At 41.8% G+C, this 23,596-nt stretch overlaps 1 protein-coding gene across 11 annotated transcripts in view; it reads right to left on the minus strand.

Annotated features, from left to right (window-relative positions):
* The window catches only part of ADGRL3 (adhesion G protein-coupled receptor L3), a 488,842-nt gene that overhangs the window by 23,706 nt on the left and 441,540 nt on the right, over positions 1-23,596 (minus strand). For 7 of the 11 annotated variants that reach the window (XM_052682231.1, XM_052682224.1, XM_052682223.1 and 4 more), the window contains 4 exons: positions 16,295-16,321; positions 12,950-13,118; positions 10,501-10,626; positions 7,878-7,974 (listed from right to left, as the gene is read on the minus strand). In XM_052682231.1, the coding sequence (XP_052538191.1) occupies positions 7,878-7,974; positions 10,501-10,626; positions 12,950-13,118; positions 16,295-16,321 (419 nt within the window). The remainder of the gene's footprint in view (positions 1-7,877; positions 7,975-10,500; positions 10,627-12,949; positions 13,119-16,294; positions 16,322-23,596) is intronic. The other 4 variants (XM_052682227.1, XM_052682226.1, XM_052682222.1 and 1 more) reach the window with 1 other exon arrangement.

Here is a 23,596-nt window from a genome sequence, read left to right on the forward strand (position 1 = left end):
CCTGAATCCCCTGCAACAAAGCCTAACCTTCCCAAGGCTGGGAGCTTTGCTAGTATCTGGGAAGGGAAATGCTCAAAAATAGTCTGCTGGAGTCCCTTGGTCTGGTACAGCAGAACACACCTGCTGGCTCAGCAGTGGTGAGCAAGGCCAGTATCAAGCACAGACCGCAGAAATGCTAGGCGCTGGGGGAAAAGTGCCATGCCTTTGGTTTAAAGCAATGATGATGATAAAGTGAGATTTGCACATTGGCAGATGATGGTCTCCAAGAGGCCACTGAGGCTGCAGCTTCTACCAGAGTCATCGCAGGCTCAGCTTTGAAAAGTCCTCTACATTTCCCTCCAGAAGACCCTGCCAACCACTAAATATGTAGTGCAAAAAAAGAAAACAAATGGAAAGAAAGCAGTATCTATTCTCTAATACCTTTAAGCCTGAACAAGAGTCACTGGTATTGCTCAGAGCAAGTAAGAGCTGTTTAGCCAGACTGTGACATATCAGTGGATGGCGCCCTTTGAATATCCGATTGAGATGAGTAGAGGCATTCCTACCTCTCCCAGAGTTTAAGTGCTTGCTATTTGTTTTATACTCAATATAAATTCAGCAGAAATCTGTCTGTCATGCCAGTCACACAAATCCATCAAGGAGAGAACGAGCATCTTGAGATAGACTGACACATGACAACAAGAACGATCCTGCAATCCAAATTTCTACCCACCCTCTGCTTTCCCTAGGCACTGACAGCAAAGGGTCAGCTTTGCAAATGTGCTCAGATGAGCAAGTCATTCTTTAAAGTGTATGGAGAAATTTATCTTTATTTAAGCTCCTGAACAGGGGCTGACACAGCTCCGAAGCCAGAACTAGAAAAATGCTGAACTGGGTTAAGCCATTCCTGAGCAGTTTGTGTTGATTTTCCATTTTGCTCTTTCTTTCCCTCTGCTGGTCTCTCCTTTTAACCACACCATAAGTCAGACTGTTTTCACTGCTGTATTTCCAAATTATGTCCTAGCTACTACACACCAATCCTACGCAGACAGCTAAACAGAAACATCTTCATCTCACCATACAGAAGGGGAAAATCTGGGGACAGTAACCCAAACTAGTTTCACTTCAGTGCCCCAGTGCAAACCTGCAGCTACCACCTTTTGGAGTGACAGACTCTGACCAAGGCAGAATGTCACCTTCTAGTGTGTTTTATAAGGAAAAGCTTCCTAAAAATGCAGGCTGATATGGCCACCTGAAGATAATTTAAAACTTCCCCCCCCTAAAACACACACAGTCATCCCTGCTGAGTTAACAGTGCAGATATGGTTTCAGCATGGAAATCACAGCTTAATTATATTTTTGAGTGGGTGGTAGGAATTTGATGGGAGATTTCATTTAGGAAACAATCACGTCTTGGGTTAGAAATCAGGATATTAATGTTCTTCATTTTAATTTTCCTCTCTGACTCAGATTCCCACTGTTTGAATTTGAGCTCAATTTGTTCTGTTCATTATGAAGAAATCCACATGAATTTGACATTAAACTGATTATCTCTGAAAACAGTAGCAATAATTTCCCTTTTTCCTGTGTATGTTTCAGATTATGTCTTTGTGGTTGATATAAAAACGCAGGGGAGAAATAATAAAGCAAAGAGAAATCAAGTACTTATGCTGGAGCACTACTTACAATCTGAAACACACAATGACACTTAGGCATTTGGGAGGAAAAGGCAAGGGACGGGGACAAAAGAATACCCTAATTTCCATTTCCCATTTCAGAGCATTTGTGTGGGAAAAAGAGGAGTGAGTATGGCTTTCCTAGCCAGGAAAAATAACAAGTGCACTAATATTGGGGATCCTGGAGCTTCACAATGACTTTTTCATGTTTGTTTTTCTTTTTCTTTTCTGGCCTTCATATACCCATCCAGAATCTAAGGTTTAGTAGAGGCTGCAAGTGTGCATCCACTATAATAAACAGACTCCTAAGGCCAAAAGGAATAATTAAATATTTAAGACTTGCCACCTTGCAGCAGGAGTTGCCAGAGGTCCTGGATTCCGATCTTGCACCAGCTTATGGGATCTTGATGGCACTGACTCAACTTAGTGGCCTCCATAAGTCTCACGTGTGTTCCATATCCCCTGCTCGGCACTGGACTACCAGTCCTTTCCTTCTGTCTATGTCCTACAATCTTGGACTGTGGTTGTAGCCCAACTTCCAGCCTTGTCTTTACGCCCATCCCCTGCTGCTCTGTGCTAGCCCCTGGACTTGGTTCATCCTCCCACCTTCTCGAGGGCTGTGGACAGACCCTGTTACCAGCATCCATTTCTGCCTAATGGGTTCAGGCTTTAGTGGGCCTTTTAGTTGGGTTCCTCTTGTCTCCCAGCTCTTCTCACTCATGCAGCAGCTCTGTTCCATCTGCTTGCAGAGCTGCATTTCCCTGATGTTCCTGCAATCAGGGAAAATTGGAGCAACGTAGGCCACCAATACAGCTCTCCTGGAGACCTCTGTGGATGGGGTTAGCAGGGGCTGTGAGCACTTGCCTTCGGGATGAGAGAGCATAGAGCCAAAAGACAAGGGGTGCACATACTCATGTTTCTACAGGAAGATTGGGATTGGAGCATTAAGCTTTATTTTAAACTATTAAACCTGCTCCTTTGGTGCAACTTGCTCTCTAGTTTGAAAGCCAAGATTGAGGGCATTACAGTGAATGCAGAGCATTACAGTGGGGCCCAGCACAACAATAGTTTCTATTTACAAAGAAATGTGGTGGCTCTGTCTCTAGTCCATTTATTTTCCCAGAGGGAAAAGCCACCAAGATATTGTAAGTGCTTGCCACCAGTGAAGATACAGTTCCTCTTATCTGCTAACTTCAATGGATACACGCGGCTCCAACAGTACGTTTTCCTGTATGAAAACACTACCTCATACCATCAACAATGCTTTCCTTTTTCTCTGCTGTTCTCAAGCCTCACCTAAACAAGAAACACTCCTTCCTTTAACAGATAACTCATTTTTCCTCTAGAAGAAAATATCAAATCTCCAACTTGAAAACCTGAAGGGTAACAAAGTATCATAGGGTTCATGATGTTTTTTTTTTCTCTCAGCTGTCTCGTATCCAGAGAGAGACAGTAATTATTGTTTTACCTCTCACCTAAGACATAGATAAAAACAGGCTGGAGTTGCATTGCTGTTTTGCACTACAACTGCTTGTTTGCAAGGCTGTCTGAACTACTTGAATGCTTTTTGACAGTAATGCTCCCCAGGTGCAAACAGACCTGTTCCTCGTGCTTAGAAGGAGGCCACTTAGATGTCCCCAGAGCTTGGGTCTATGCCATACCAGCAGTGTTCAAACAGTGTATTTGCAGTGGTCCCTTGCAATCTGTTCCTCTTTCCATCAGCACAGTGCTGAGTGACATTCCCTTTCCACCTGCGTGGACTGCACAGGTACATGACTAGATTTCAGAAGTACAAGTGTAACAGAACTGAAACAACAGTAATGACATTAATTGCTTTTAATCTCTGCTCTTTTTAGCAACTGTCTTTATCCCAACCACCAAAGAATCTCCTGTTACAACCAAGCAATTATCTACTGTCTTCTCCTGATGAACTTCTTGCTTTCTCTACCTTCTACTTTTCAGCCTTCAAGGAAACAATTCCACCCTACAGGTATCTCAATATAGCTTTTTGGTCCAGTTTTTCAGCATTTTGTCTGAGTGTCTGAATCAAGACCTCCTAAACCTCCCAAATGCTGTTTAGGCAAAGGAAGATTTTTTTTTTTTCCATTCACAAAGTCATCAGCTTGGTTCAGGTTTTACCTCACTCACCTTTTGTAGCTCACTCTGAAACAGCTTGCAGTTATAAGTTCAACAATACTACTATGCTCAACCCTTACACTGTTTCTGACTTGGGCAGGCTGTCACCCAGATGTTCAGCAAACCACATCTGGGCTGCTAATTCAACACTTCCCTATAACTCCAGTATTACTTTGCCATGTGGTACTTGTCTGAGCTGAGTACAGCTCTACAGACTTGGCTCAGGTGTAGCAAAGTTTAAATAACTCTGCATCAGACTTAGACTTGGGAGACCGAAGTCAGCTGGAAGCCATGGCATTCACACCACAGCTGCATCAATTCCTAGTCAGGCAAAGAGGATAACAGAACACAGACTTGGGTACTTTGCAAACACACTATTCCACAGTGAATTACAGTCTAGTCATGCCTAACGTAAATAAAGGCCAGTCCATGCTGTGTCACACATGAGACATAGCAGAAGAGAAATGCAGAGAAAAGCAGACAACACTGAAAGGATCACAAGCACAGGGAGATGAAGAAACTCCCAAAGTAATGTCTGCATTTTTTATCCTGCAGAGACTGGAGTCACAGACAAGCTGGAGAACCACTGAGATGAAGACACTGAAGCAGTAAGTCCGTCCCAAATTTTCAGTGCTGAGAGAAGCACAAGATGGATGTAAAATAGATGGAAGGAATACTCAGCCAGATCCATGGTGGGAAAAATGGCAAAGTTGGAGTGTGAGGACCAGGAAATCCCCTACATCTTGAAACAGAGTAATTGTCTACAGGACAGACTAGCATGTTCTTCCTCTGACAGTAGAAGTGATAGAGTGATATAACCCCAAACACACAAAGCCATGATGAGCAGAAAGGGGGAATGGAACCTAAAACAGTTTGGACTAGTCTGTAACTGGAAGTTGCCTTCAGTAGATACTTGAAATGATCGTGTATGTCTCGACAGTCAAGAGTAAGTATTGATTTCATTACAGAATGTGTTACATCAGTTGAGTTTGGGAATGTGCTGGAAATTCCCAGTAGGATGAATGAGAATAATATCATGCAAAACAATATCACGGCACATGGCATTTGCAGGGGAAGAAGGCAGCAGACGAAAGAGGCGCTGGAGCTGAAAAAAAGCTGCAAGGAATGTGACATCTGCTAAATCAGATAAAGATACTGCTATGTGCCTAAAGGAAGGATGTGCCGTACAAGCACAGTATTCCAGACTGACACCCATGATGTTCATGGAAGAAGGAGGCATATGAAGTGGGACAGCAAATGCTAATCATAATACAGGAAAAAGGACAGCAAGGGCAGACTTATCTGGGACATCAACAAGCAGTAGGGGGTTGTTAGTATTGTGAGTGTGACCAGGGAAAAGGCTTAGATGAAAAAGTACCCCAGTTAGAGGATGTGACACTGCTGTCTGCTTTCACAACAGGAGCACGAAAAGTCAGCACCAGCCTAGGAAATAGAGGAGTGAGGCAGGCCAGGAGTTGGAGGACAGGATGATTCTCGGGAGAAAGGATCATTTTCTCTCTGCTTTAGAAACTGGACTGTTGACTGAAGGTTCTGGGAAAAATACCTGTGCACAAAGAATGTATAATTTGGGATAATACAGTTTCATGTAGAAGGTATCTAGGCTGGGAGGGCTGGAGAGAGACTTCTGAAAGGGTATACAAGCCTGCTTCATCAACCTCAGGCCAGGAAAGATACCAACCATATAATTCAAGACTTGTACTTGATTCCTCTGAGGTTTAATTGCACACTTGTAAATAAAACATTAATGAAATGTCTCCTTTAAAGCTTGATATATATTAAAATATTAAGAGGAAGACAAGAGCTGTGAAAACCACATTGCCCTACTGGTTTGTTCAGGCTTCAGCTCTCCTGAGGGAGAGACTGAAGAAACAATTTATACTTTATGCAAAGCCCTAGGACCATGAACACTTCTTTTCAGGCAGAATAAAAAGGATAAAGTGTGAAATATCTGGGGCACGCTGCAGCAGGATTTCTGTTGATGTCAGGTGTATTTTCCTAGCATAACTGACCACCTGCTGCTTCAGAGACACTGACTCCCAAATAAATGTTTTAACCTCCATTTTGCAGATCTACCAAAAAAACCCAAACCAACCCAACAAACAAAAACAATAAATTGCATGCCTGCTTGTGTGAAAAAGAGGAAGGGTGCCCCAGTGTAATTGCACAACTTATTCAGGATGCTTAAGCATCCCACCACAAAGCATCCCTTTGAAGATAGTTACCAGGCTATTTCTGCAGTCTGTGGAGATATGCAGGCCCTTTGGATGATTCATCTCATGTGATGGCACACAACAGAAATAGCTGGATGAAATCCACTTTGAAAATGCCTCCCCCAGCAGTTCATTTCCCAACTGACCTTTAAATAACAGGTACATCTACCAGTGGGCTCTTGCCACACAGGGATGGAGACTACACACTTAAAACGTCTTCACAGCTTTCCCAATTTACAGCCATACTCCCATCTTTGCACAAAAAGAGCCAAAACTGAAAAAGGAGACACCTTTTTTCTGCCAACAAGCCCAAGATGCTGTTTGCTAATGCATTTCCCTTTGTAGCCTCAGCTGCACTGGAAAACAAGGAAAATTCTGTGCTAACTAAAGGAGTGAACAGTTCATGCATAACACGTTCTGGACTGCTGCTGAGATGGATGGCAGAGGGAAATGGTGGTTCTCTCTGTAACCTTTGTACAACTGATCCCCCACTAAACTAGCCCCAGAGAAGCCTGCTTGTAGCAAAGATGGAGAGAGATCCAAGGGCAATGCACACAGTTAAATCAATATGAACAGAGGCATTTGCAGTAATGGCATCTTATGGCCATCTTTATCAACAAATCTCCAGTGCAAAATGAAACTACACTAGCAAAACACCTTTGTAGTGGGTCGAGAGATGAAAGTACACCTCCATGTTAACTATGCTGCCTTCCCCTTTGCACTGATTTGGGAATACACATATAATGTTAAGAAAATTGAATCATATACACTTAGCACCCCTGCACTCTGCAGTCAACACTACTAACAGCACAGTCAAAATTCTCAAAGCCTATCCTTACATTGTTACATAGGCAAAACTCATCCTAAAATCAGTGGGAAAAATGGGTGAATAAAGACTGGAAAAGAACCAAAGTCCCAATTCAACTCTCAGCTGATCTGTTCAGTGTGACCATCAGCAATGGAAACACTTTCCATTTTCACCATCATGATTACAGTTGGGCTCAATAATCCAAATTTTGCCTCTTCTTAATTCCAGCATAAACTGGGTAGAGATGCAAAACAGAATTTAGCATCTAACTTCTCAAGGTTAAGCCATAAGGTAATCATAGCAAACTGGAAACAAATCAGCCTCTGAGGTTTTTTTCCCTCCTCTTACTGCCATTTTCCCATAACTGACTGAAAGGACTTTTTTTTTTTAACAAAAGTTCTTATTTCCTCTAGTGCCAGGCACCACATTGTGTTTGGCATGCCTCTATTTCTGTACGTCTCTGATAGCCTTTCCTCCACAGATGTCTATATAAAGTTCACATTAGTCAGTTCTTCAAACTAGGTATGAACATCAATGCAGACGATTTTGTTCCAAGCACACAGCTTTTCTTACGTATGTGCTCTGCTGTTCATTTTTGCTTCCACAGAGACCACAGAATTGCTACGTACCCAGAGCAATCAGAATGTCTGTGATGCTTAACACAGGCAGTATGCTCTCATAACGGCACATTTTCACTGTTAGCAATGAGGCCTGACACCACAGCAGCTTATGGCAGTTTGCTGGGGGAACATGGAGGTTTCTTTTTGACGACGGGGTTGTTTTTGTTTTTTTTTTTTTTACCTTTTCCTAATTCCCTTCCAGAAATGACATTCCTTGAAAATGCATGTGTAAAAATAAATGAAGAAAAGAAAACAGGAAACAACCAGCACAAAACCTCCTCACAGTTAATACCGTAACATTTCTTGTGTAAATGATTAGGGTCTCGCACCATCTGAAGTGAGGAGAAAAAGGGGCAATATATTTGACTCATTACATCCATTACAAGAGTTAGAGATACAGAAAAGAAAAAAAAAAGGTTATAGTTACCTCTGTTGAGTGAAGCTGAACTGTTTATATCTCCAGTAATAAAGGAAGACTCGGACTGCTTTCGAACTGTGTCATTCCACATCCTACGAATCCGGCTCTGAAAAGGGATTGAACCACAGCAGGTAATGAATTTTTAGCAGCCGCAGATAGGTTTCTTTCTGCCTCACTAAAGATGGGCTATTGGGGTGCCTAGCTCAGGATGAGACTTGTTTCTATCCAGCTGTAAGCAAGCAGTTGCTGTTTGGTTATAACCATCTTGTGCATACCAAACACTGCCTGCCTAACTTCATAACACAAACGCCTCTCTCAAATAAGAAGTGCATAATAGGATTGCTCATTTTGCTTACCTCTTAATTAAAAAAAAACAATAGAAATCACTTGTGAGAGGAACCCAAACCCATGCAAGCTCAAGATTTACCAATATTGCACCAAATAACTGAAAAATAACTTACACACAGAAGCATGCACATTTCCCATATTACCTAGGATAGTAATAGGATTTGCAATTTTCTGCAAAGCATTGAACAGTTGCTTTGTTTCTTGGTGTCCCTGAATGCGTGGAAGTTTTTGTAGCTACTATCCATATTGGGGAATGTAGGCAAAAAAAAAAAAACAACAAAACCCACAGCAAATGAGTAATTTCTATTTTTTCCTACTGAAAAATCCGTAATGATTTTGCTATCAGTGTTATGGCTTCTGCTGGTGGGGAAACAATGTCCCAAACATGTTGGTCTTCTGTTTTGCTTCTCAGACATGAAGCAGAGCATTTACTTTTGTGGCTTTTACACCACTGCCTTGCTCTTTCCCCACTAGACCTTTCAAAAAAATCAGAAAGTCAGCTGTGCACATCTTGTGAACATCCTGCTGCAGACCCACGCCTCATCTCACACAGTATGTCGAATGTATTCCACAGCTACATGAAAGGACTGCTAGGCCATCTTGGAGATTCAGAATGCTGTTTGCCACTGTGGCAGACTATGTTTCTCCTAGTCAGTGAAAAGCCAGTGCTCCCCACAGCGGGGTCTTAGCCATGTGAAATCTCCCAGGGCTCACTTGGTCACAGCTTGTTCTCCAGTCATTAACCACGTACTAATGGCATCTCCTAAGCATGCATTAGTCCTCTAGAAATTGAACCAGAACATAATATGCAGCCCATGGACTTTTATAGCGGTTCTTTTTCACCTGGGCATTTAATCTCTTGCATTCCTCTGACATGATCCATATGGATTAACTATTCTGTATCCTAAGTGCTTTTCAGAGGAAAAAACAAAAGAGATCTAATGAGTTGTGCTCCTCTTGGACTTTTCATAAATCAGGAGTCAGATATATTCTACAGAGCAGATCTCCATCTACTCTCTTTCTCCCACAAGAGGTTTCTCCTGCCTCTGATAGGGCTCAAACACTTCCACTCTTTACAAGAACAAGCTTGTAACAGAAAATAACCAACCACAGTACCTCAAGCACTCCCTGTGAGAAGGGGACTATCCTCAGGAGTCAGTGCAGTGCTGAGGCTGCCAAGGAGGAGGCCCACATCAATGTTACTGGATACAGTATCTTTGTATGTTATTGATTACTGTGAGATTTGATGGCCTACTGGGGAGAAGCTCCATATTCTATTGCTGTTATTTGCCCTGTATTACATCCACACCTAAGTAAATGCCAAAGTGGAGTTCTTGGATGACATTTTGGAAGCCATTCAAAATAAATAACAATTTGCTCCAAGACATAAATCACAAACTGTGTTTTCCTGGGAGGTTGTAAACTGGTATTCGCTGCATGTGTTTCATAGTTTAATAGCTGAACTGTCACATATAATTACTTTCATTAGTAATACTGAATAAATTTGTATTTGGTTTCTATTGATTAAGAAGTAAGCTTCTTCATTCTCTACCCTTCCATAAATCTGTTCCTGCACATACAAGTTAGCTTGAAAATGACTAAAAGTACAAGTTACACAAAATATGAAACTTAGGTGACCAAAACATAACAAATCCTGTGACTAAATGAGATAATATAGCCCCAGTGGGTTACTTTAAGAGATAAGCTGAGGAAAATCAAGTGAGATAATGGAACTGATCAAACCACTGAATGTCAGAAACTAAGCCTTTTCACTATGAAGGCTATTGCAGCACTCTTGTAGTCTTTCTTTCTTTTTTTTTTTTTTTTTAAGCAAGAAAAACAGTTATTTTATGATTTCTTTACATGGTGATAGCAGTGACAACAACCGTGAGATGGCAATTAAAGGACATGCTGGGTTGCAGTACAGCCAACAAAATGCTCCCAAGCTCTTGATCTCCATGGAGAGCAGGTAGGATAGCTCAGGTTATGAGCACTCACCTGCCTCTGAGTGGCAAATGTGGACTTTTTGTGCCCACTGCAATTATTCAGGAGGTTCTTGGAGAGGTACTAATTGCAAACAAATCCCAAGAGAAGCAACCATGTTGAATTCAGGTCTGGGAAATGGGGAAATCTCTGCAGCTGCAATGTAGGTAGCTTTATGGCAGCTTCTTGGACTCCTACCAAACTTGCTGGAGGGTGAGGCACAGAGGAGAGCTTCTCACCCAACATGGAAATTGATGCAGAAATGCCAAGTCCTGGGGCAAGGACAAGAAGCATGGGTTACCTGTGAGCCTGTGGAATATCTTCCAGGTGTCCGTGACCCCGAGGTTTTTCCTGAGCCAATAGAGCTCTCTGTACTTTTCCCACTACAGCAATGTGTGCGCAGGCATTTTCCGTACTCTTTACGTACCTAGCCAAGGAAACAGTAATGGTGGTTAGTGGGCAGCTCCTCCTCCACCCCACAGCCTTAAAATTGTCAACATGGCTGCTGATTTTTCCTTGGTGGTTCATTAAAATGATAGCTATTGTGGGAAATGAGCCTATTTTACACCTTGCAGCTGACTGCTCCTGCAGTGTTAGCTCACCATTTACGAGGGCGTAAGGGACTGCTTTTATCTGGCAAAGCTGCTCATTGACACCAGTCAGTTGTAGCTACCTCTGAGGCACATCAAAGGAGCACTGCAGAAACTACAGATACACTATTTATGACTGAAAATTAATATCCTCATAGATTTGATGTAAACTGGCATATTGGCTCATCAAGGTACTAAAAGTTATTGCTTCTGGCAGGGGACTAAAAAGAAAGATTCCAAAAGAAACATATATGAGCTATTGATTAAAATATATATATATATATATATATATATATATATATATATATTTCTTGCAGTTAAACTGAAATTTGAGGAAACTGTACAGCCAGTAGCCCTAGAGACTGTATTGTCAGTCTGTAGGGGCAGCTAGAGCCTGCTTCTCCACAGCACTGTGCAGAGCATGTTTTAAATGGGCACTGCAGGCAAACCTGGACACCTCTTCACCTGCAGGAAAGCAATGTCACCTTCATGGGAACTGTGCTGAGCTGTGCCAGGGCAGGAGCTGGGCTTTGGCTGAGCTTCATGTCTGCGTATGTGTGATTTTAATAGGCAGCAACACCCAGAAAGTAAATGGGGCTAGGCTGAAAATGAACACATTGCACTGAATAACCAAACGCAGGTCATGTTGCCTATTGATGAAAAAAAATAATAATAATACACACATGAACTAAAACACCAGTTGTGATTACTTGGAGCACACAGTTAGCTGCAAAATGTCTCTAGACCATCTACGAGCATTTGAAAACTCTGCAGAACAACTGTTTAAACAGCAAATTACAGCTTTTTCATTAGGCTTTTCCTTAAGAGCCTGAGACAAACACAATACCACGAGTGCCCAATACGCTCGAGTGCCTAATCAATCCTTTGCTGAGGGAAAATAATTCAATTGCTTTAATTAGCCACCCACTGCTTGCCTCTCTGCAGCTTTCTGCTGATTTTCTAGTCCATGATAGATAGGATTTTTTTTTCCCCCTCTCAAACCATTCCTCTTTCAGCTTTCGGATCAGAGAGATGCACCCCCCCACAGCCAGCTACTGGTTGCACTCTCCTCTCCTCTATGCAGTTGTAAATCAGGAGCAACCCCAAAGGCATCAGTGGTGGTTTAAGAGCATAGACTGGCTTGAGGCAGAATGGCAGAAGGGATTTGAATGCCTACTGAACACCCTAGGAGAGTACAGTGCCATGATGGGATGCTGTGCTGGAGACTGAGGCAGCTTAGTTACATTGACAGATTGGGACTCAGATGTATCCACATGTAAACTCTTCTATATGCTTATCTTGGATATAGAGTTTGGCCTGTGAAACCAAGATGTACATCAACAATTATCAGTAGGTTTGCACAGACCGAGAGAGATGTGCGCTACTGAGTTCCAGTGGAGAATAAAAAGGTTCTTAAAAATATTTATTACTGACTGTCAAAGTTTGTAAATTTGATCTACATATGCATGAGGAGATTTTTATTTCTCTTTTTCCAACTGGGGTTTACCTAAGTTATTCCACTGTTACCTCGCAATGTTAATTGGGGCATATTTCAAGTTCCACCAAGAAGTACTTACTGTGCATGGAAGATTTTCAAAAACCCACATTACAGCCAAGCTATGCAAAAGCTAGCGAACTGTTGCAGAGCGTGGCTCCTTCTGCTCTTGAAAAAGTGGGAGAAGCAGCCCGTTACATACTTTCTCCAAGATATACTACTACAGAAAGAGACTGTTTCCTGCAAGGACTGCAAATGAAGATGTATAGCCCCATTTCGCTGTGACACACGAGGACCTTCTGGATGCTTGTGGTGCTACTTACGCCTCACACTGGTGTAAGGAAAAGGAGAATCTGGCCAACAGCAGGCAGAGCCCTTTTGCAGGTTTGCTATCACAAAGCCCTGCAAAGCACGAGTTGCCTTGTGCGCTGCCTCCCATGTGCTCACCGCTAGCACCCTGGCTGCCGAAATGCCATTGCCACATATCTTCGTTATCGCCTCACTCCCCTGCCAGTTTCCACTCTAAATACCACCCCTATTAGGCACACGGAGACAAATCTGCTCGATCTGAATTCAGGGCACATGCGCCAACACTATGCTGTGGTTGTTAGGCAACAAAACACACTGTTACCACCGCTTGTGCCGCTGAGAACCGTCTGTCTTACCTTTTTCTGGAGGACACAATGGAAAATGAATATAAACATTCCCTGCAGAGAATTGAATATGGTGAAGAGATACGCCATGATGACTGTGCTTTCATTAATATACATGAGTCCAAATGCCCAGGTCAGTCCTAATAGGCAGAGCAGGGCTATCGCACCTATCACCCAGGACCTGTTAGAAGAAACAAAAAAAAAAAAAAAGAAAAGGATTGGTCTTTCATCTATAAAATATGGCACATGTCTGCAAACAGGGAGAGCTTTGGCCATGGTTTTAGCAAAAAGAAAACACATCAAAATGAGCTGTAGGGATTTTTGTCTTCAGTTGGATGCAGTTTACAAGTCTTGGAGCTTGAGTAAATATACGAAAATGGAAATGTTATGAGAATGGAAATTCATCATAACCAAAGCGTCTGCAGTGTTTCTGGCTTTTTTTCCCCATTTGTTTAATGTAAAAGCAGTGTTTATGTATATGACACAATGTAGATGCCGTTTCTGTAAATGGCAGGGAAAAAAGAAAATAAACCAACCAAAACAACTATGAATGTCACTTTTTTAATGGCCACTGGTTTGCCTGGGGCAGGAGCGCTAGCTGGATTAGCTTCTTTACAACTACCACCAAGACACACTTACTGCTGCCCTTTAGCTGGTCTCCCATAAGAGACCAGCCAAACTACAACAAGCAGGTATTTGCCAGATCAGCTCCTTGCAAGGATGCTCTCTGACACTGCTTCACACTGCTCCATGGTGAAGGAAAATACAGACACGCGTATATGTGCCCACACACCATGTCTGCTCCAACAGCAAACTCTGTCCCAGCAAGCTTCTGCAAGGACAGACAGCATCTAACTGTCTTTCCACTGAGAGAAATGGTGCCTCTCTACTCCTCGGAGAGGCCAAGGACAACCAGAGTACCTGGGCCATGGGATTGCTGTTGCATATCATTTTTTCAGTTGGATTTTAGGCAGCCTGGGAGGGCAGGGGAAACATTCCACATTTCCCCGCTAAATAAAGTTAATCATGTGCTAAATTGACTTCTCAGAGGCTGATCTTCCAATATCAGAAAAAGAGGTAGTGTGGAAAGCAGCATGGGGGCAGACCGGGGACCGGCTCCTGCTCCTAACCACCAACCTCAATTTCCAAGTTCTTATTTATCTTGACTTTATGAGAACGGCTGCCACATAGGGGAGAGAACCAGCTACCAGCTGGGAGACACAGCTGCACAGCAAGCAGCACTGTGAGCATCCCTTTGACCTTTCCTTCACGATTCTTTCCTCTTCCCTAGAAACAAGCAGGTACTGCATCATAAAAATGAATGAAATAATACTGCACCCCTTCCTCACCATTAACCCGTTGGTTCTCCAGAGCAGACAAGTCTGCAGCCAGTCAATATCTCTGTTTCTTTGACTGCCTGAAGCAGCTCTAGCTGCTACCAAAGGCTCATGGAACAATCTGCCTATGTTTTGGTTAACTGAGATGCTCCAGCCCCGCAGAAACATGAATGGGGTCTGGGAGTATCTGGGTTGCTCTCTCCTAGGCAGGGCATGGGGTAGGAGAGAGAAAGATGAAGCAGCAATAGCTCAGAGGAAAAAGCCCAGTGCAGGGCAGACTGACAGTCTCCCCTGTTGAGACTCCACAGCACCTGCAGCTGTGAATCCCCTTGCTTTTAGCAGGGCTTGTTGCAAACAGAAGCACACTGCTGTTCTATTAATGTTTACTGTTGTTTTTCTTTAGGTATTAGAATGAAAATACAGCAATATTCCTTCCACTGGAGTTTATAAAATATGTATTTTCTGAGCACATGGCCAGAAGAGCTCCCCAAGGTAACTGCTTACTTAAGTAGTTCTTTAAAAATCACTATTATGTATCTATCAGACCAGAACAGTTCCTTTGAAGCATTTCCAGCCAATCCCGCTAATAAATATTTAGCATGATGCAAATTGAAAAGGCATTCTCAAAATCCTTTGGTAAGGTAGACACTAGATAACATTTACAGCATTCACCACTTGGTATATTTTTCTCCCTGAGATTCCACCATCAGTGAGAGCACATTATAATTTTAATGGTATGCCAATTTTAAAAATACAAATCTTTTTATGCTATTAAAAAAAAAAAACAAAACCCACAAAACAAAAAAACACCAAAAACAAATGAAGTGAAAAATACTGTTTTTTTTTCCTCTCCCTTCTCTTTCTCACCATGATCAAAAGGTTCTTCCAATTACAAAGACTTCCAAAAACGATCCACAGAATATCAGGAAACTATACTGCCCTGCACTGCAGCCAACTCTTGAACCTGATTCAAGAGCCTTAGGCTGCAGATGTGTGAAACAGTTATTGAGCAATGAGAGTGGAAATATGCTACCTTTAGTGATGGAAAGGAATCTTTGGGTTAGAAGACCCTCAACAGTGCAAACTGTACGAGATACAGGATTGTGCTTCAGAAAACAGACCTGGAGATAAAGAGGGCATGGAGATTACTTTGAATGGCTCCATCCCGTGCCCGCAGAAAAAAAGGAATCAAGAAATGAAAGAGAATATGGGAATGATGCTGCAGGAATGAACACAAAGGACTCTTCACCAGAAGAACAAACTGAAAGTCTACTGCAAAGTTGGTCAGCTTTTATTCCGTGTTACTGTGCTTTGCTTTTTGGTTGCAAGAGAGAAAGCACGGATGCCCTAAGGCATGTAATTTCTGAGCATTTTTGGCTTGCTTTGCAGGATTTTTTTTTGCGTGGCTTATTTGTGGTTTTTGTTTTTCTTTGTACAGACTTGCTGTTGGTTTTCCACAATTTCTCTTTTCCATAGTTCAATTTTGTAACAATAAAGAAACAAACATATAATGTTTTGGTATAATTGAAAATTAGAGACAATTGGGTACTCCACTGTGGAAGGAGATTATCTGCTGAATACAGATTAGTTTGCACTGCACCCATCAGCCAGAATGGGAATCACATGGGTTATCACACATGCTCTTTTCTGAAAATTTTCTTCTGTATTTACATTACCACAAAGCACCCTCAGTGCTGGAGCACAGTGGACCAGAAGGTTGCTATTGGTATAACAAGTCTGTATTAAACACCATTTCTTCAGAATATTCAATATATTTGAATTCAAGTAACGCCCAATCAAAGAATATACAGCCAATATAGTAGCAATCGGTTGGCAATACATATGCAGAACATTAACTCTGCACGTTAGCTGTATGCCTGGCCATTTTTCTGCACAGTTTGCTCTTCTGCCTCAAATGCGAATGACAGAAGCTTTAATGATTTTTCAATATTGATCTGACAGCTGGTTCATGGGACCACACTGATAAATGAAATTTATCAGCCATTCAGGTCATTCTTACTTGATGAAGGGTCTGTTATCCTCATAGCTAAAGAATGCGTAGACATAAAGACAAGAACACCAACATTAGAAATATAATGACATATAGAGAATATAGCTTGCTGCTCATCCCCCCTCCCTTCTCCCATCAGCCACCACCAAAACAAAAGCAAAGAGCATCAAGTGTCATTAGGTATGCTTGCTGCATGCGAGCCAGTCTGACTCACTGCCCTGTGACCGAGTAAGGCTTTGCACATGGAAGCAAGCATGACCAGCTGTGAGCTGCAGCCAGCCCCTCCTTGACTTGGCTCTGACACTGGCCATGCAACTGTCAATTGACTGAAATTTTTGATAAAAAACCTGGCTCTCACTGAAAAAGACTACCTTTGGAATTCCAGTATAGCTACACAGAAAGCTTGCACACATCCTTGAATATAAAATCTCACTGCACTTTCAGTATTCTCCACCTGATACATTGTAGTGTGTTACTGGAACCTTACTGCTCCTTTTCATAAGCATAATTCCCAACATACTAGTCAGACTACAGCATTATCTTACTTTTGAGAGAATGGTTTCAAGATCTGCCAGTCCCAGCCTCAACCTGGCATGGTCACCCACAGGTTTTTTTGCCTCATTTTTGCCTCACCAAGTCTCTTCAGTGAACTGCAATAGCTTTTCTTCAAGGCTCTGTTTTATCTTCGTACAGGGGAGAAATGTGAAGTCGGTAAACTCAGGTTGCTTTTTAGCTTGAGGTTAACGCTGGGGAGAATTGTCAAAAACCCCCAAGCAGTTTGAGCACCACTTCCAACCCATCTGGATGTGGTTGTGCCTAGGAAAGTGCCCAAAGCAAGCGGATGCTTGAACAAGTGAGATATTCAAACACCCAACTCCCAAGCACTTCAAATCCCTACATGCATGGCCTGTAAGACTTAGTCTCTTACATCTCTTACGAAATACACATCTTTCCTTCTCATTTTACCAACTGAACTGTTGTAAGAAGCTTAACTCTTGTGTTAGCAACAATTCCAGTCTCAAAAAATTACTCCAGAATGTTTTTTTCCAGGTAAAGTCTGTGAAATCTATCAGTGCTGCATTAATACTGTGTCATTATCTGCAGTACATAAAAACCATCTCTTAGACAAGAAAAAAGCCTTGGAACAGTCTTAGCTCAGGGGAAAATGTAGCTGCTTATTGAAAAACTGAGATTATATTTACAAACAGTGCACGCAAATAATAGCTGAAGCATAAATCCTTGGAAAACCTAAGCTAATGCAGTCAGAGAGGCTGGAGCTACCATGGGTTCTCCAGAACTGATTTGCATGAATCCTTCCCAATTCCTGGAAGTAACCAAGGGATTCAACCCATTTAATTTGAACTAAGCAGCTCTGATTCCTGGAAACTGGCACCCACAAAAAGCAATTTGTCTCATATAAGAACGGGTACTTATAGCAGGTGAATCTTTGTCGCTCCCTGAAGAAACACATTTCTCTAATAATTACGGAGGAAATCTGAAGGATTGCTCAGGTGAGGGCTTTACTTTCAAAAGCCTGAAATTAAAAAGCTGATCTTTAGTGACTGTATTATTTCTGCAACCCTGAAAATCCTACTTTACCCCCTTGTGTTTCTTTGCAATCTAGATGATGGATAGTGGATAGTCTACCAAACCATATCAATAAGGAATCCATTTTCTAATCTTAAAAAAGCCCTGACTTTACCTTGGGAAAAAGACTTCTTAGTGTTAATTACACATCATGTGAAATTATTTCAAAATCTTATTTAAGTTAGATGTCTTTCAATTTCTAAAAGTACTTTCTGCTTTAATTATGAGAAAGGATTGTTTGTATTATCTTCTATTTTCTTTCTTTTTTTCTCAGATTATCTACTTATATCCTTGTTTAGATGCTTAAGGAATTTAAAAGCTAATGCATCTTAAGCTGCTTCCAACAAACTAAAAAGACAGAAGCTTGGAAACCTGTTTCACTGCCTATCTTTAAAAACACAACATGTACCTTTTTGACACAAGGTGACCGAATTGCCAGAATATGTACAGGGGCAGAGAAAATCTGTGAATTATATTTTACAGTGCAGCCCACTTCCATGTATGTAAATTGGCATTATCCTGGTTTATCAAGGCCTTATTTATTTCTTTTTTTTTTTTCTTTTCCAGCAGGAGTAAGGCAAGAATTTACACACAGTCATCTTAAAATGCTTCTGAATCAACGATGACTACTATCAGAAAGCAGCTATTCAACTCTCCTTTAAAAAGAACATATGTTAATAAGAACAATATGTTCTTATTTTCAAAAGAGCTTTTTTAAATTTAACGAAGAATGGTATTTGAGCCAGATTTAGAGTAAAACAACACATTTAATAAAGACCAATGTAACTATTCAGACTTTCATACGCTATCATTTTACTCAACTCTTTATGATTTAACAAACTCTAATTGATCACTCTTTTGAGAAGTTGAAGTATTTTCCCATATCTGTTACCAGGAAAAGGCCAGAATGGAGTAAGCATGTGGACTTAGAGCTCAGGCCATAAAATACATGCTTTGGCTAGTGAGTAAAACATGCCAAAGTGATGGCATGGCACACAGAACCTTTAGTAGCTGTTATGAGTGATGAAACTCAAATAAAAATAGATGGATGATGTGCACCATCCGATGCATTCAGAAATGCCCACAGAATTCATTTAAGTATGGCACAAATAAAGTACAGAGACAGATGTTTCCTGAAGGCAAGCACCAGCCTGACACAAAATAAAGCATACTATTGTCTCCCCTCTGTCTACCAATATGAGGCAATAGGGATGTTTGTTTTCTTTGCCTTTTTTTTTAAGTTTCAAGGATTAGAAAACATCGATTTATTGAACTCCTGAAAATCTACAGGAAGTAGCTGGAAAGTCCAGAACTCCTCTCATAAAGCAGAAGGGTTCACTGCTAATTAGTGAAGGAGCGTCTTCATGTGGAGAAAAATCAATAGCAAGCAGTAGAAGAGTGCTTAAAGGATTTGTCTTCACATTTTGTGACAAAGTTACCACGTAAGTGGCACAAAGCCAAATCTTTTTCTAATCACCCTCCTCAGGCCACTGATGTTTGGCACAACAACATTCAAGCAATAATTCCCAGGTCTTGTCTTCCAGCTGCTTTGCTTTGATGGCAGGCCCCCACTTCTCCCCAGCCCACTGGTGCTCATTTGTGGGGTCTTGTTTTGAACGCAGATTGGCGTGGCCATGTGCAAGGGGCTGTGTGCCTTTCGGCTTCCTTTGCAGAAGAAACCCCTAGATTCACACCCTCCCTCAGCCCTGTGTGATGCTCCAGCCCAGGTGGGGTAGCCTACGTCTGTCTTCACACATCAAAGGCAGAAGTACCATTCTTATTCCTCTAAACTTGCCCAGGGAAGTAATGGCTCGCTTTCTGAGATTTGCTCTTAATTATTGCAATTGGAAAGAGCAGTTCTGTTGAGCTCATCTAATTTTCTCCAAGTAATTAATTACCCTCTGAATTGCTTACCCTGCTTATTTCCTTTCTCCTAACTTTGCAAAGGTATGCCATGATTATTCAAAATATACTAATGTGTAACCACATATCTGATTGTTTCCACACCATACAGATTCTGCAAAGCCTTTAGACACGTTTGTATTTCACAATCAGCACAGGCAGGGCTTGCTGACAAAATATTTAAAATGTATGGCCTTTTAAAACAATAATCATGATTTATGGGTTCACAGAAAGACCTGAGGTATTTAATATCTTCCAGAACACTCTCTCAAATCAATAACCACTGATGGATTTTTTTCTCAACTTCTTAAAGGATGACACCTGTCAGTGGAAAGATTAGTGCTTTACAATCACCATCCGACATTAACACAGCCATCACAAAAGCCATAGATAAAGAGGCAAAACCCAAAGCTAAAAGTCAGGTATTAACCAAACAGTGCTGCAAAAAAACTCATGGAGCACTGGAGAGCAACAAACGGAATGTGATGCTGCAATCAACATCAGTGGGCAAGAAAGGCACACAGATAGAAGTGCAATCTCTGATGTTTTTACAGCATAAGCAGGGTTTCTGTCTCTGGGGTGCACACAAACCCCACACCCTGACTAAATACAAATGTGCTATATCTTCGCTTGGCAGGAAGCTTGTAAGTACTTCATTCTGTGCAGTGTGCAGCATCTCCAAGTGGTTCTGCTGGGTTTGCTTTAGGCTGCCTGCTAAAAGTTTGCTCATGCAGAGATGTAGATGAAGATTACATAGAAGCAGCACTGTGCTAACCATGGGGACTATGAAGCACAGCACTTTCTGGACAAGGTCCAGGAAGTTGTAAAGCCAACCACTGGGCTGATGAATGCATCATACTAATGGACTACAGCTCTTGCAGCTCTCAAAGCCATATGGGACACAAAGATCATAGCTTGAGCTCCTGAACTTTGTGTAGTGGGAGATTTCCCAAGGGAGAGAAAAACCTATGAAAAACCTATCCAGAAGTATCCAGATCATTTGGCCATACTTACAAAAAACAAAAACAAAAAACCAACAACAAAAACTAGTCAAGTCTTGCAGTGACAGAGAACGCTGTGCTGTGCAGTGACAGAGAATGCTAGGCCCAAGCAGTGGCTCAGGATCTCTGGTTTTACCCTACTAACAGGTTTTTCTTTCCTGGACTGGAAATAAAAGGATGGTTCCTTTCTGAAAGGCATCTATGGCGTTGCTGTTTTCTCAGTCTGCTGTCCCAGAAGTTAAAGGAGTCCAGAACTGCAGCATGCAGCACAGCTGGCTGGGAAGGAAAAGTTTTCAACGTGTCATTCTTCACAGCCCAGTCAAGATGTCTTGCTACTTTGTCAGCAGGGCCATATGAAATTTTTTAGAAGAAAGTCTGCTCTTTACAGGCAGTGCAATTTTATTTAATACTGAGTTACAGGAAATGCACCAGTCGGGATTTCAGGTCATGGGCTCACTGTGGATCCTGTAACCGTTTGCACTCACTAACTTGTGTTTCAAACTCTGTGCACCTTTTTACCACTCAGGTCAACATATGTACCCCATCACACCTGCACAGAGGTCAGCATGAGTGCACATCAGCCCCTCTCCCTGCTTACTGCCCAATCTACTGCTTTGCAGAAGGAAGGGACCCCATCCCACTAGGTAACACAGACCTTCAGCTCTTACTTCAGTGGCAATTGAGGATGCTGAAGGTCCAGGATTGGGCCTTCTGCATCCACTGTCATACCCAGGCACTGGGCTGGGCAGGTTTCTAAGAGCTGGACCCGTATACCATGCTGCATACTCTGTGTGCTCCTAAGAAGCTACAAAGCCAGAAGTAAAGAAGGATTAAAGTGCTTCTGCTCTGCAAGTCCAGTCCCCCATGTGAATCTAATGCGATTAGATTCCAAACCCTTCAGCATCACAAACTATTTCCAAGTTGCAGTGTCTGAAACTCAAAGATCCAGAAGCCAGCAGATGAGTTGACCAAATCTCAGTACAAAAATACGAAATAATCCTTGCTGTCCCTCTACATGTATTTATTTATTTATTTTTAACATCTAAAAGCACAAAAGAAGCTCCTTTTAGTAAAAAGATATTAACACAGTAAATTATTTGTCTATAGCAGTAAAGTGAGCACTTCCTGCTGCAGGAGAAGGCATCTTGCATTTTCAAAACCTAACTCATTCCTCACTGCACCAAATCCAGGATGTTTACTTTTTCTGCATTTCAATCAGCTGAGTAAATAAAATGAGATTGGTAACCCTCTGTTCCTGCCAGCACAATACTGCTGTGTTAAATCAAGGATTTCATTTAAACAGTTCAGCAGATGATTTTTGGAAGTTCTATTTAACCTTTATTTTAAATTTCATACCTAACTCCTCATGAAGAGTTTTTTATGACTTAAGAAAGCCCACAGGATTTAAGAAACAAGCTAATCTGGAGGATGGAATTAGTCATGTCTCTTTAAATAAAATACATATGTTGAGAAGCAAGAAAATGAGCAGATAATCACACCCATACAACATATGGGGAGAGAAGGATATGGAAATGTTTGTGAAGCTGAAAAGGAGGCACATCATGAAATGGGCTTCTCATCTTTGTGCCTGATGCTGTAGTACGACTGACCCTACTTCCCAGCATGACAAACTTTGTCTACAGCATGTAATTTCCCTTGTCTCTCCCTGCCTGGGCCAGACTCCCTGAAAAAGCCCAGATTCGGCTCCGTAAAGTTTTATACAGCAATAATGAATGTTGAGCTTTTTCATTTGGCTCCTGCCTTTTGCTTTTAGATTGCACATTCTCAGGTTTGTTTCTGTAAGCCTGTGACCAAGAGACTCCTATGGAAAAAGAAAGAGGAGTATGGTGCAAGTCTTGTTTAACTTGGGAGCTGAGGCTCCAAGAAATAAAAAAAGAAAGGTTTACCAATGCCTCAAGGCTTGCTGTAAACTCCAAGTGGCATTGAAAGTGAAGTTCTTCATTGCTATTAGCTCTCCTTAGAACTCCATGATCTGAAAATCAGACCTGAATTGGATGCAAAGGGGTGCCCTTTGGGAAGACAAATGGCTGCTTAAGACACATTGCAATGCCTACAAGAAACACTGGTATCTTGCTGTCTGAACAAGCATCCTTAACCAGGATAGCACTGCAGGTTAACCTGCTTCCCGGTGCTTGAGGACACAGACAAATAGTATTTCCCCTCTCCTAGCACCTCTTCTTGAGCTTGGGTTTCAGTGATGGAGTCTATGATGGCCCCCAGAACTACTGACTGTATTTCTTAGAGGGAAAATTATCAGATGAGAAATGCAGCTATTCACTGTGGAATAAATCCAAGTGAGAGAAAATAATTACTGAAGTCAGCTGAGTCAAATCAGCTTTCTTCAATTCAAAAACTGAAGAGAACATACACTTTTTTATTTATCCATTAAATCAGCACTGTGTGCCTTGAGCCTCAGCCCACGTGAAGCTCCCGTGCAGCCAGTGAGCCCAGGGGGGCTCATTTTGGTCATCTGGGGACTAGGGAGTGGAATTGATTTTCTGAAGTGCAGGACATTTCTGCATCATCCACGTTAATGGGATTTCAGCATGTGTTCCTGTGAATCCAGCCACAGTACCAAAAAACATTCCTTCCTGCGTGTTTGGAATAAAAATGTTTTGAAGAGAATCTTACATTTTTGCTGGAGTACATATCCTTTTGTTGAGGAAGAAGGGATGGGAGCATGTTTATACAAGAATGAAGAAAGCTGCAATAAAACCACAATGATCAGTGCCAGGATTAAACCGCTGCAAGGTGCCCCTAATTAATACCGCCTCTTCAGAAACAAAAGGAGCTCCCAGCT

This window comes from Tympanuchus pallidicinctus, unplaced genomic scaffold (assembly GCF_026119805.1).
Source record: "Tympanuchus pallidicinctus isolate F22 unplaced genomic scaffold, pur_lepc_1.0 scaffold2, whole genome shotgun sequence".
NCBI lineage: Eukaryota > Metazoa > Chordata > Aves > Galliformes > Phasianidae > Tympanuchus > Tympanuchus pallidicinctus.